This window comes from Moschus berezovskii, chromosome 27 (genome assembly GCF_049115385.1).
Source record: "Moschus berezovskii isolate FMDL1 chromosome 27, NW_MosBer_1.0, whole genome shotgun sequence".
Classification (NCBI taxonomy): domain Eukaryota; kingdom Metazoa; phylum Chordata; class Mammalia; order Artiodactyla; family Moschidae; genus Moschus; species Moschus berezovskii.
In genome coordinates this window covers 37,524,680-37,538,475 of record NC_142486.1, presented here as the reverse complement: position 1 = coordinate 37,538,475, position 13,796 = coordinate 37,524,680, and the positions used below count along the sequence as shown (strand labels likewise).

General features: G+C 45.5%; 1 protein-coding gene across 1 annotated transcript in view; it reads left to right on the top strand.

The window, feature by feature from the left end:
* LOC148773694 (uncharacterized) overlaps window positions 1–13,796 on the top strand; it is a 1,710,192-nt gene that overhangs the window by 594,441 nt on the left and 1,101,955 nt on the right. The window contains exon 4 of the mRNA XM_088833129.1: window positions 5,515–5,547. Coding sequence (XP_088689255.1) covers window positions 5,515–5,547 — 33 coding nt within the window. The remainder of the gene's footprint in view (window positions 1–5,514; window positions 5,548–13,796) is intronic.

The following is a 13,796-nucleotide window of genomic DNA, read 5'->3' as shown; positions in this document are numbered from 1 at the left end:
ACTTCACATTCCAAGATGTCTGGCTCTAGGTGAGTGATCACACCATTGTGATTATCTTGGTCGTGAAGATCTTTTTTGTACAGTTCTTCTGTGTATTCTTGCCACCTCTTATTAATATTTTCTGCTTCTGTTAGATCCATACCATTTCTGTCCTTTATTGAGCCCATCTTTGCATGAAATGTTCCCTTGGTATCTCTAATTTTCTTAAAGAGATGTCTTGTCTTTCCTATTCTGTTGTTTTCCTCTATTTCTTTGCATTGATCGCTGAGGAAGGCTTTCTTATCTCTCTTTGCTATTCTTTGGAACTCTGCATTCAGATGCTTATATCTTGCCTTTTCTCCTTTGCTTTTCACTTCTCTTCTTTTCACAGCTATTTGTAAGCCCTCCCCAGACAGCCATTTTGCTTTTTTGCATTTCTTTTCCATGGGGATGATCTTGATCCCTGTCTCCTGTACAATGTCACGAACCTCCATCCATCGTTCATCAGACACTCTATCAGATCTAGTCCCTTAAATCTATTTCTCACTTCCACTGTATAATCATAAGGGATTTGATTTAGGTCATATCTGAATGGTCTAGTGGTTTTCTCCAGTTTCTTCAAGTCTGAATTTGGCAATAAGGAGTTCATGATCTGAGCCACAGTCAACTCCCAGTCTTGTTTTTACTAACTGTATAGAGCTTCTCCATCTTTGGCTGCAAAGAATATAATCAATCTGATTTCGGTGTTGACCATCTGGTGATGTCCATGTGTAGAGTCTTCTTTTGTGTTGTTGGAAGAGGGTGTTTGCTATGACCAGTGTGTTCTCTTGGCAAAACTTTATTAACCTTTGCCCTGCTTCATTCCGTGCTCCAAGGCCAAATTTGCCTGTTACTCCAGGTGTTTCTTGACTTCCTACTTTTGCATTCCAGTCCCCTATAATAAAAAGGACATCTTTTTTGGGTGTTAGTTCTAGAAAGTCTTGTAGGTGTTCATAGAATCATTCAACTTCGGCTTCTTCAGCATTACTGGTTGGGGTATAGGCTTGAATTACTGTAATATTGAATGGTTTGCCTTGGAAACGAACAGAGATCATTCTGTCATTTTTGAGATTGCATCCAAGTACTGCATTTCGGACTCTTTTGTTGACCATGATGGCTACTCCATTTTTTCAGGGGATTCCTGCCCACAGTAGTAGATATAATGGTCATCTGAGTTAAATTCACCCATTCCAGTCCATCTGAGTTCACTGATTCCTAGAATGTCTACATTCACTCTTGCCATCTCCTGTTTGACCACTTCCAATTCATGGGACCTAAGATTCCAGGTTCCAATGCAATATTGCTCTTTACAGCATCAGACCTTGCTTCCATCACCAGTCAAATCCACCACTGGGTATTGTTTTTGCTTTGGCTCCATCCCTTCATTCTTTCTGGAGTTATTTCTCCACTGATCTCCAGTAGCATACTGGGCACCTACCGACCTGGGGAATTCCTCATTCAGTACCCTATCATTTTGCCTTTTGATACTGTTCACGGGGTTCTCAAGGCAAGTATACTGAAGTGGTTTGCCATTCCCTTCTCCAGTGGACCACATTCTGTCAGACCTCTCCACCATGACCCGCCCGTCTTAGGTGGCCCCACACGGTGTGGCTTAGTTTCTTTGAGTTAGACAAGGCTGTGGTCCATGTGATCAGATCAACTAGTTTTCTGTGATTATGATTTCAGTGTGTCTGCCCTCTGATGCCCTCTCGCAATACCTACCGTCTCATTTGGTTTTCTCTTACCTTGATCATGGGGTATCTTTCACAGCTGCTCCAGCAAAGCGCAGCTGCTGCTCCTTATCTTGGATGAGGGTTATCTCCTCATGTGGAGTAGCTCCTCTCAGCCCTCCTGCGCCTGCGCAGGAAGCCGAGACATTTTTTAAGGCCGGGTGGTGGAGGGGAGCCACAGAGTATATGATCAACTCCTGCACAGCTCTCTGATTGGTTAATGGTGACTTAACAGGGTGATGTCTCAGGGGCTAACATTATCAATCTTCAGGCACCTGTAGGTCTGGGGGCTACGTGCTCATGGTCATCAAGTACTTAAGTTCTTCCATTTGGTGTGGGTTTTAGCATCTGTGAAACATCTCAGGAAATGTGCATCAGATACTGTTATCTAGGTACTTCAGAGAGGAGCTAAAGCAGAGGCTATGGGGAGCAGTCTGTCTTGGGAAGGCCCCATAAGGTCCTGCTCAGTTATAGGAATATATAATGTATATGTGTGTGCTATGCTTAGTTACTCCGTCGTGTCTGACTCTTTTGTGACCCCATGGACTGTGGCCCTCCAGGCTCCACTGTCCATGGGGTTTCCCAGGCAAGAATACTGGAGTGGGTTGCCATTTCCTTTTCCAGGGGATCTTCCTGACCCAGGGATCAAACCCACATCTCCTCTATCTCCTGCATTGGAGGAGGATTCTTTACCCCTGAGCCACCTGGGAAGCCCCATAATGTTTACGTACTTCAGTTAATTTTTTTAGAATATTGGTGTCATTGTATGCTGGAGAAGGAAATGGCAGTCCCTTTTAGTATTATTGTCTGGAGAATCCCATGGACAGAGAAGCCTGATGGGCTACAATTTATGGGGTCGCAGCAGAGACAGATATGACTTAGCGTTTAAACAACAACATTGTGTGCGTGCTGTTCTCCATCTTTTCGTGTCCATTAGCAGTATGTGTTGTAGAATTTTTCATGTCAAAGTATTGGGATTCAGCCCATTCATTCTGGTTGTAGCATACTATTTTATAATGTGGCTGGATTGTAATTGATTTGGCTTAGAGCATCGGAAACTGGCAGTCCAGCAGCCACATCCAGGTTACATGTGTTGTGTTTCGCTGGAACCATTCTTTGCTTTCATAATTTGAATGCAAATGGCTTTAACAGTGTTTTAGAAATGTCCTTTGCTGTTCTGGTACCGACAATCCTACGTGCAGGGCAGCAAAGGCGACACATGTAATGAACAGACTTTTGGACTCTGTGGGAGACAGAGAGGGTGGGATGATTTGAGAGAATTGCATTGAAATGTATATATTCCCATATGGAAAGTAGATAGCCAGTGGGAATTTGATGCGTGACACAGGGCACCTAAAGATACTGCTCTGTGGACAGCCTGGACAGACAGGGTGGGAGGGAATGGGGGGGTTCAGGATGAGGGTGAGTGACACTTGTATGCCTGTGCTCGATCTGTACTGCTGTGTGGCAAAAAAATCATGATATTGTAAAGTAGTAATCCTCCCATTTAAATAAATTTAAAAATGTTTTAGAAGAGTCTTGTTATCACCAACAGTGCTTCCATGAACAGCCACGCCTACTCCTCTTTGTTGGTGTGTTTACCTAAGGAAGATGCAAGAAGTGGGTTTGCCTAATAGGGAGGAATGAAAGGGGTCGTGTGACCCAAAATGCACGTTAGGAGACTCAGGCTAAGATTATGAAGCGGAGGAAGTTAGAGAGGGCGACTGAGAACTGTACTGTCATGTGGTGCCAGGGGCCTGCAGCTGTTGAATGGCATGCTTCACTTTATACACACATGCATACACACACACACAGAGCTATGTAGCCAAGACCTTCTGCACTTTCTGCACTTGGGCTTTAGGGATATGGCTACTTTTTTGGGGACCAGCTGCTCTCCCAGCCCCAGCTCGGAAAGGGCTGAGGGCAGGGAGGGAAAGGAAGGTAAGGCGGGGGGCCCTGAGCTCCAATGTTCATCACACCTGGCGGTTTCCCCAGGGCTGGCCCCCAGACTTGTGCCTTGCTAAACCTCAGGACACTAACTAATGCATCTTCTTGGCTGAGGTTGGTCTAAAGGCTGGCCTCCTGTTTAGCAGGCTGATGACACCTGAAAGCTGCCCAGTGGGAAGCAGGCACTGCCTCAGCTGCTTCTGGGGCCAATGGCTTCAGCGAGAGCTGGTCTAGTTCCTTGGGGGTGAGCACGGGAGTAAGGGTGATGGGAGCCGGGCCGGTGGGGCTACAGGCCTGTTCGTCTAACTCAGGAGCCCATGCATTCTTAAGCCATTAGTTGGATTCACAGCTGTGAGCTGGCATTGGCTTGTCTTAATGAGCTTGGGTTACTTGGGTTACAAAATAGTATAGACTGGGTGGATTAAACAACAGGGGTTTGTTTCTCCCAATTCCGGAGGCTGGAAGTTCGCCATCAAGGAGCCAGCAGCGTTGCGTCTGGTGAGGGTTCTCTCTATGGATTTCACGTGGTCACCTTCTTACTGGCCTTTTCTTGGTGCAAGAAGGTGAAGAGAGAGACAGGAGGCAAACTCTGGTGTCTCATAAAAGGCCCTAATCCCATCCTGGGGGCCTCACTCAGACCTCATCTAAACCTGATCATCTCCCAAGGGCTCACCTCCCAATACCATCACATTGAGGGTTAGAGCTTCATGAATTTGGAGTGGGAGTAGACTCAACTCAGTTCATAGCTGACTGGTAGGAAAATAAGGCTGAGGATGGCCAGGTCAGTCTCAGGTATAAGTAGAGAGTTGTGGGGGAGAGGATTCCTGGGATTATCAGGGGAAAAATAACACCCTATCTGCCCCTAGATAGGAGATTCCCTCTCTGCATATATGAACTTGGTTCACTGTGTGTGTGCTAAGTTGCTTTAGTCGTGTCCAACTCTTTGTGACCCTATAGACTGTAGCGGCCAGGCTCCCCTGTCCATGGGATTCTGCAGGCGAGAATACTAGAATGAGTTGCCATGCCTTCCTCCAGGGGATCTTCCCCGCCTAGGGATTGAACCCACCTCTCATGTCTCCTGCATTGGCAGGCACGTTCTTTACCACTAGCGCCACCCCTGGGAAGCCGCCTTGAACACGGTGGGTGGAGTCTAAATCAAGTCCTTTAGTGCAGAATGGGCTGTAGGTAGGAGCCTGAAAGTCTGTGACTTTTTCTTGAGCTTAAATCTAACTTCTTCTACTGAATAACTGTCTGAGCTGGAAAAGATTACTTTTCTTCTAAGCCCAATACTCTCAGCAATGAAATGGGATAATAAAAGTTGTTCTGGGGATGACATAAAGAACATGGCACAATGCCAGGCATCACTCTTTAGTTCAGAGTGTTTTGAGGCATTTTGGAACAGAAGGTTGCAGTTTCTGTAGTTTGTAGTCGTACCTTTTCAGAACACTGACTCAAAACTTTTAGGGAAAGATACCCCTCAGTGTCTTCAACGCCTTTGCTTTTTTGGTTCATTTAATCATTCTCGGTGCGTGGGCACTGCACACGGCTCTTCCCCTTTTTCTTCCTGCAAGATTGTTATAATGTATTGAAAATATTAATTATCCTCTTCACCTTATTCACAGGACTGGAAAAACAAATCTTGCTCCTGTGCTTGATAGAAGAAAAAGCACCTCCGTGTGTGTGTATGTGTGTGTGTTTCCCACCCATTGTCCCCTCGGGTCATAACAAATTATTGATGCCAGTTCCTTTAAAAAGACAATTAATCCAATTACCTTCTTGTTAAATCAATACTAATGTCTTTTTTTCTTTTAACTTGCAGGTTTCAGCAAGCCTGGCTGCCAGCAAAACTGAGGTAGGAAGTGTGGTTTTGTTGTCTCTTTGGAGGACTTTCTGAAACCATTTTCTTTTGTGGTGCATGAAGCGGGTGCTGTGGTTGTGACTGCTCTGCACAGTCTCCTGGAGATTTGTCTCGTGTGTTGTCAGTTGCGTGGCTGCCGCGGTGCTGGGTTTGGGGCCAACTGGGTCACCCCTGGTCCTCTTTGTGGACTGCGTGCTGAGTAGCCTGATAAAGATGGTGGATGGCCTCAAAGCTGGGTCTCCCACTTGCTTCTGTCTTGGTGACTCCAGAGTCTGAATGTCCACATGATGATTCTAGCTCCATCGAGACAAGTCCTTGCATCAGTCGTGAGACCTCCATCTGTCTCTCTGGTGGTTTCCATTCCCTCCCTCTGTTTCCTCTCCCAGTTCACCCTCTGGGGCAGTAAGGGGCCTGTGACTGATGCTGACAGTAGGTAGAGAACTTAAAAAGATGCTTATCAGCAGTCAACAGCAGGGTGACCATCCATGAGGAATTGTACATGATATCACTGAGTAGGTACCTGCAAAATACCCCCAGGGACATGGAGCTGTCATCCCAACTGCAAGTTACCAGGTGTACAGAGCAATAGGCATTGACCAGGGCCTCCACAGCCTCGGTTCTGTGTGGCTTCATGCATCATTACTTTCCCTGCTGAAACTCACTTTTCTCACATACTCAGTGAGGGTAACTTGGCTCCTTTGGACCCGTCGCATGGTTCTCAGGGGATCATATGGAATAAGGAATGTGAAGGCAGATGCTGGAAGCATTCTACAAAACTTGAGGGGAGATTGTTGCAAAGAGTGGAAACCAGTTCAGATGTCTGCATCCTTGGATAGGATAGTTTGCTGTGCAAAAGTGTTCCAGAAACTGGTTTCCCTGGGCTTCCCAGGTGGCACTAGTGGTAAAGAACCTGCCTGCCAATGCAGGTTTCATCCCCCACCGGTTTCATCCCTGGGTGGGGAAGATCCCCTGGAGGAGGGTATGACAACCCACTCCAGGATTCTTGCCTGGAGAATCTCATGGACAGAGGAGCCTGACAGGCTACAGTCCATATGGTCAAAAAGAGACAGACACGACAGAAGCGACTTGGCACGTGGTTCAAGAGTGGTGTGAATGTTACTTTAGATGCCTGTTGAGGCAGATCATTGGGAGGAGAAGAAGGTCAGGACACAAAAGGATGGAGTGGAGTAAGGAGCTGCTAATGCTACCTGCTTCCTGATGATCTTGGGGCAATTTCTTGGGCCAATCATGTGTCCATCCAAAGCTCCTTTCCTCATTTTCAGAGTGAGAATGGCAATATATCACACAAGGTTGCTGAGAGCATTAAAAAGGCCATGCTGTGTTTACTTTTTGGATTTACTCTCAACAGAGAACCACTTTCCATGTATCCAGTGCCTACCATTTACCATGCACTATGTAAAGATTTCACATGCATCACCTTATAAAATCCTCACAGAAATCTTGGGATGTATCTGCTATTATAGTCCCCTTTTCACAGAAAAATAAACTTAGGCTCAGAGAGACTCAGTGATTTTCCTAGAACAATTCAGCTAATGAGAGAGGGAGTGAGTTGGGATTTGTAATTGTGTCCAGCAAGGTACAAAGGGCTGGCTATTAACTTCCATGCCATGTGTCTTAGTTCACGGACTGGGGGACTTAAACAACAGAAAATCATTATTCAGAGTTTAGACAGATGGGAAGTTCAAGATCAAGGTAGTGGCAGGTCCGGTGTCCACTGAGGACCCTCATTCTGGTTTTCAGATAGTTATCTTATTGTATCCTCACATGACAGGGAAGCAGAGAGAGCAAGTTCTTCTGTCTCTTCTTGTTGTTGTTCAGTGGCTCAGTCGTGTCTGACTCTGTGACCCCATGGTCTGCAGCACGCCAGTCTTCCCTGTCCTTCACTATCTCCCGGAGTTTGATCACATTCATGTCCGTTGAGTCGGTGATGCTATCAACCATCTCATCCTCTGTCATCCCCTTCTTTTCCTGCCTTCAGTATTTCCCAGCATCAGGGTCTTTTCCAGTGAGTCAACTCTTCACATCAGGTGGCCAAAGGACTGGAGCTTCAGTTTCAGCATTAGTCCTTCCAATGAATATCCAGTATCCAGTGAATATCCAATATCTCTTCTTACAAGGGAACTAACCCCACTCCTGAGGTGTAATCACCTCCAGACAACCCCCCACCTCCTAAAGCCATCAGCTTGGGGGACAGGATTTCAATATAAGAATAGCAACACGTAAACCACCCAGATCATGGCCTGGTGCATAATAGGGTTGACAAATGGTAGTTCTGTCACTCCTTGAGGGCTGACTCTGCTTTCTGTCAATAGATCATATCTGCATATGTCTCTGGAGAAGGCAATGGCACCCCAATCCAGTACTCTTGCCTGGAAAATCCCATGGACGGAGGAGGCTGGTGGGCTACAGTCCATGGGGTCGCAAGTCGGACACGACTGAGCGACTTCACTTTCACTTTTCATTTTCATGCATTGGAGAAGGAAATGGCAACCCACTCCAGTGTTCTTGCCTGGAGAATCCCAGGGACTGGGGAGCCTGGCGGGCTGCCGTCTATGGGGTCACACAGAGTCGGACACAACTGAAGTGACTTAGCAGCAGCAGCATATGTTTCAGGGCTCTAGGATCAGCACCATGGACAGATGCCTGCTTCCTATGATCCCCATCCCCTGGAGAAGAAAGTGGCAATCCACTCCAGGATTCTTGCCTGGAGAACTCCATGGACAGACGAGTCTGACAGGCCAGAGTTCATGGGGTCACAAAGAGTCAGACACTACTGTTGAGGGACTAATATTTCACACACTTGTCTTCTCTGCCCCTCAACCCCCCAGGAACAGTCTCACATTTGTGCTTCATTTGGCAGTTTAAAACAAAAAATCAACAATAAAACACCTTTACATATGTTGCCACTTTTCAATTTCACAGAAATCACACATGGCAGGATTTTTGTTATCCTTATTTCCAAAAAAATTTGGAGTTTTGGAGACTCGCAATACTTTAAACTTAGTTGAAATAATGTTTAATATTCTAGCAGTTCCTCTCCTGCTTGTGTGCCCAATGGCCACCAAAAGATGTACATAATAATTTTCATAGAAGCTTTATTTATATAGCCAAAAACTAGAAACAAACTTAATGTCCATTAACAGGATAATGAATAAATTGTGATATAGTCATACCATTGAATATAAGATGCTAATCAAAAATAGTTATCAATGGATATGGGAAATAGCCTTTATGAAATGTAGATATATATATATATATATATATATTTAAACATTCTGTTCAGTTCAGTTCAGTTGCTCAGTCGTGTCCAACTCTTTGTGACCCCATGAATTACAGCACGCCAGGCCTCCCAGTCCATCACCAACTCCCGGATTTCACTCAAACTCATGTCCATAGAGTCAGTGATGCCATCCAGCCATCTCATTCTCTGTCGTCCCCTTCTCCGCCTGCCCCCAATCTCTCCCAGCATCAGAGTCTTTTCCAGTGAGTCAACTCTTCACATGAGGTGGCCAAAGTATTGGAGTTTCAGCTTTAGCATCAGTCCTTCCAATGAACACCCAGGACTGATCTCCTTTAGAATGGACTGGTTGGATCTCCTTGTAGTCCAAGGGATTATGACTTTTTAAAAAGTTTTTGTTTATTTTTGACTGTGCTGGGTCTTCACTGCTGCATGAGCTTTTCTCTAATTATGATGAGCAGGGGCTCCTCTGCAGTTGTGGTACACTGGCTTCTCATTGCTCTAACTTTTCTTGTTTCGGAGCCTGGGCTCCAGTGCGCTGGGCTTCAGCAGCTGCAGCCAGTGGGCTTCAGTAGTTGTGGCTCCCAGCCTGGAGAGCACAGGCTCAGTAGTTGTGGCGCTCAGGGTTTAACTGCTCTGTGGCATGTGGGATCTTCCTGGATCAGGGATCAAACCCGTGTCTTCTGCATTGGCAGGGGTATTCTTTACCACTGAGCTACCAGGAAAGCCCAGAGTACTAATGTTGAGTTAAAATACATCCCGTATGATTTCACTTGCATACAAAACAGCACCCACCTCTGAGTGGGTGATAAAAGTAACAGTCTGGGTTACCTTTAGGTCAGGACACAGGAGAGCCATTTGGGCAATGGGAATATTCAACACCTTCATCTAGATATGGTTATATAGGGTTCCATCACGTGTAAAATTTATGGAGCTCTGCGTGGCAACCCACTCCAGTACTCTTGCCTGGAAAATCCCATAGACAGAGGAACCTGGTAGGCTGCAGTCCATGGGGTCGCGAAGAGTCGGACACGACTGAGTGACTTCACTTTCACGCATTGGAGAAGGATATGGCAGCCCACTCCAGTGTTCTTGCCTGGAGAATCCCAGGGACGGCGGAGCCTGGTAGGCTACCATTTATGGGGTCGCACAGAGTTGGATACGACTTAGCACAGCAGCACCTAAGATGAGTGTACCTTATGGTATATAATTTGTATACCAAGGAAAACAATGAAGCTACCTGGTTAAAACAAAAAGCAGCAACAAAAACAAAAAAACACAGCATAAAAAGTATTACACAAGATAATGAAAACAAGGGGATGAGGAAGTGTAGAGCTCTCAGCATAGAGACAAAACTGTAGATCAAAAATAGCCTAAGCTCACCCATTCATCACCCATTTTTTCATTCATTCAATTCCAGAATCCTATGTCACATATGGAACAGGTTTAAAACATGCACACAAAGCTTTCCCTTTCTCCTAACCAGTGTTTCCAAGGCTAAGTTATAATTGTTGGAGCCAGATCATATTTTTTGCACTACTGCAGGGAGGTAACCTTTTATTAATTGAATTTCTAATGGCAATTCATCAAAGCAAGCGATCACCATTATTTAATGTGTGATCCATATTCATGGCATGCTCTGTTAGGTAAATAATAGTGGTTCTGAGAAAGTGCTTCTGTGAGGTCCTTTTCCTTCTCAAATGACTTTCCTTTTTTCCCCTTTAAGTACAGACAAACAGTTGTAATTTAAACAGAACAAACCCCACCTGTGGAGGAGACGTTGGTAAAGTCAGACGAGAAGAATTACAAACCCACAGAAGCAGCGAGAATGAATGGCTTTGCCAGTTCCCTTTCTCTCTGCAGATTGACAGTGAATATGTGAATAACGTTTGCTAAATCTGGACTTTGAAAACATGACGGCAAGCTGTTTGTGCCAATAATTTTTCATGGCATATGCCACCCCTCCCCGCCCCACACACAGTTTTAATAAGATGGCACATGGACTATTGAGAAATGTTAAAACCCTGCAGAGGAAAGAGCTTTATCTTCTGACCAAATTCTGCCCAGCAATGTTTATGACAGCTGAAGAATTTATCTTAAATTCCCTCTGCTTGCCGCAAAGCACATGGCCCTTTGTCCCCAAGCAGCCTGTAAGAACCAAACTAAGATGTCACATACATAATATAACAGATAAATGGCCCAATTTTCATGTCCACATGATGAATGGAATGCGAGTTCAGCACACACATATTTGCACATTAATTGGCCCTGCATGGTTCCATTTTGTTCCTGACTTGCTACTGTGCATCTCCTGGACTCTTTCCCCTTCGGAATCATTAAGCCTGTTTTATCGCACAAATGCATACACATCCCCCCTGTTTGTCGTCACGCAGCTTGCCCTGCTGCGAGAGAACCAAGTAACCTGGGCGCAGCCACTGGATTGCAATGCCTGCGTCTGAGTTCTCTCCACCACCGACTACAGGGCGGCTCAGAGATCTGAGACCCAGCCCCGCGGTGGCTGCACTGACAGCCAGACAAAGGAGATTGTAGGCAAGGATGTTTGAAAAAAAAAAAAAATCATTTCTTTTCAGTTACCAGTTGGTTTCTTGCCTCACCTTAATGATTTCCTGTTGATAGTTTAATGGCAATATAAACTCCGTGGAGGGCCTCAATTTTGACAAATTGGCCGGCTCCTATTTCATGGCAAAGCAATCGAAGTGAGATTGATTGATATTACAGTCTCGCTATCCCAAATAATTGCAGTGGGAGGCAGTGCAGGTGGCGGAACCTGGTGGCCTCAGAGAAAGGTACATGGAATCTTGCTTCCACTAATCCTTTTGTGTCCATCTCGAAGGAAACTTGAACCCAGGCCAAGGAATCATGCATTTTTCTTGTTTCAACCCTGAGTCTCAGAAAAGCAGATCCAGTGGTTACAGAGCCTCTGAATACTCTGGCCCAGTTGGAGAGAAGCCAGAACTTTTGGGGAGAGACTGAATTTCTTTCACTGTGAACAAAAGGCCAGTCCTGGCTATTCCAAGTCACTTGAGAAGTGAGAGCAGTTTATAGGAGAAAGTTGAGCTACTGCGCAGAGAGGGTTACAGTGGGAAAGCTGCGCGCTTCGGAGTCTTCGAGATGGGATAAGAATCATGGGTCCACAGTTTATAAGTTATGTGCCTGCGGTCAAGTCACTTCACTGATGAACGGGTCTCTTATCCGTACAATGGCAAGAATGAAAACCACCCCCACCCCCCCGAAAGATCGATTTGAATTTGAAAATTTCATAATCCAAAGACAGTACCTGGCACAGAACAAATGATCCACAGCTGTTATTTTGCTTCCTCACACAGCCCTGTGTCTCTCTTGTATAAAGTAAGCGCATAAATAAATAACTAGAAGTTTAGCTTGAGACCCGTGGCTTTGAAAATGTGCTTTGGTGATTTTGCATCATGGCGGACCCACACCTTAAGCAGGCAGTTTATTTAAGTGCAGGTCAGAAAGCAACAGTTAGAACTGGACATGGAACAACAGACTGGTTCCAAATAGGAAAAGGAGTATGTCAGGGCTGTATATTGTCACCCTGCTTATTTAAGTTATATGCAGAGTACATCATGAGGGACACTGGGCTGAAAGAAGCACAAGCTGGAATCAAGATTGCCGGGAGAATTATCAGTAACCTCAGATATGCAGACGACACCACCCTTATGGCAGAAAGTAAAGAGGAACTCAAAAGCCTCTTGATGAAAGTGAAAGAGGAGAGTGAAAAGGTTGGCTTGAAGCTCAGCATTCAGAAAACTAAGATCATGGCATGTGGTCCCATCATTTCATGGCAAATAGATGGATAAACAGTGGAAACAGTGTCAGACTTTATTTTTTGGGGTTCCAAAATCACTGCGGATGCTGATTGCAGCCATGAAATTAAAAGATGCTTACTCTTTGGAAGGAAAGTTGTGACCAACCTAAACAGCATATTAAAAAGAAGAGACATTACTTTGCCAACAAAGGTCCATCTAGTCAAGGCTATGGTTTTTCCAATGGTTATGTATGGATGTGAGAGTTGGACTGTGAAGAAAGCTGATCGTCGAAGAATTGATGCTTTTGAACTGTGGTGTTGGAGAAGACTCTTGAGAGTCCCTTGGACTGCAAGGAGATTCAACCAGTCCATTCTAAAGGAGATCAATCCTGGGTGTTCATTGGAAGGACTGATGCTGAAGCTGAAACTCTAATACTCTGGCCACCTCATGCGAAGAGTTGACTCACTGGAAAAGACTCTGATGCTGGGAGGGATTGGGGGCGGGAGGAGAAGGGGACGGCAGAGAATGAGATGGCTAGATGGCATCACCCGGAGAAGGCAATGGCAAGCCACTCCAGTACTATTGCCTAGAAAATCCCATGGATGGAGGAGCCTGGTTGGCTGTAGTCTGTGGGGTCGCTAAGGGTCGGACACGACTGAGCGACTTCACTTTCACTTTTCACTTTCACACATTGGAGAAGGAAATGGCAACCCACTCCAGTGTTCTTGCCTGGAGAATGCCAGGGATGGGGGAGCCTGGTGGGCTTCCGTCTATGGGGTCACACAGAGTCGGACACGACTGAAGTAACTTAGCAGCGGCAGCAGCAGATGGCATCACAGGCTTGATGGACATGAGTTTGGGTGAACTCTGGGAGTTGGTGATGGACGGGGAAGCCTGGCGTGCTGTGATTCATGGGGTCGCAAAGAGTCGGACATGCCTAAGCGACTGAACTGAACTGTAGTTATTTTGTTAGGGTTCTTGGGAGCCCATTCTGATGTATAGTAGGAAAGAGCAGGGTGTCAACTAAAACCAGTTCATAGTCTCCAAACCAAATGGATGCATCAGGTCTTGAGTCTTCCAGAAACACGTCACTCCTTGGAAATTAAGTGTAGGTCCCTTAGAAAGGCGAGCAGTCAAAAAATTCTCTTTCTATTGCTTGTATCAGAAAAAATTTGGTTTCTCTTACTCTGAGC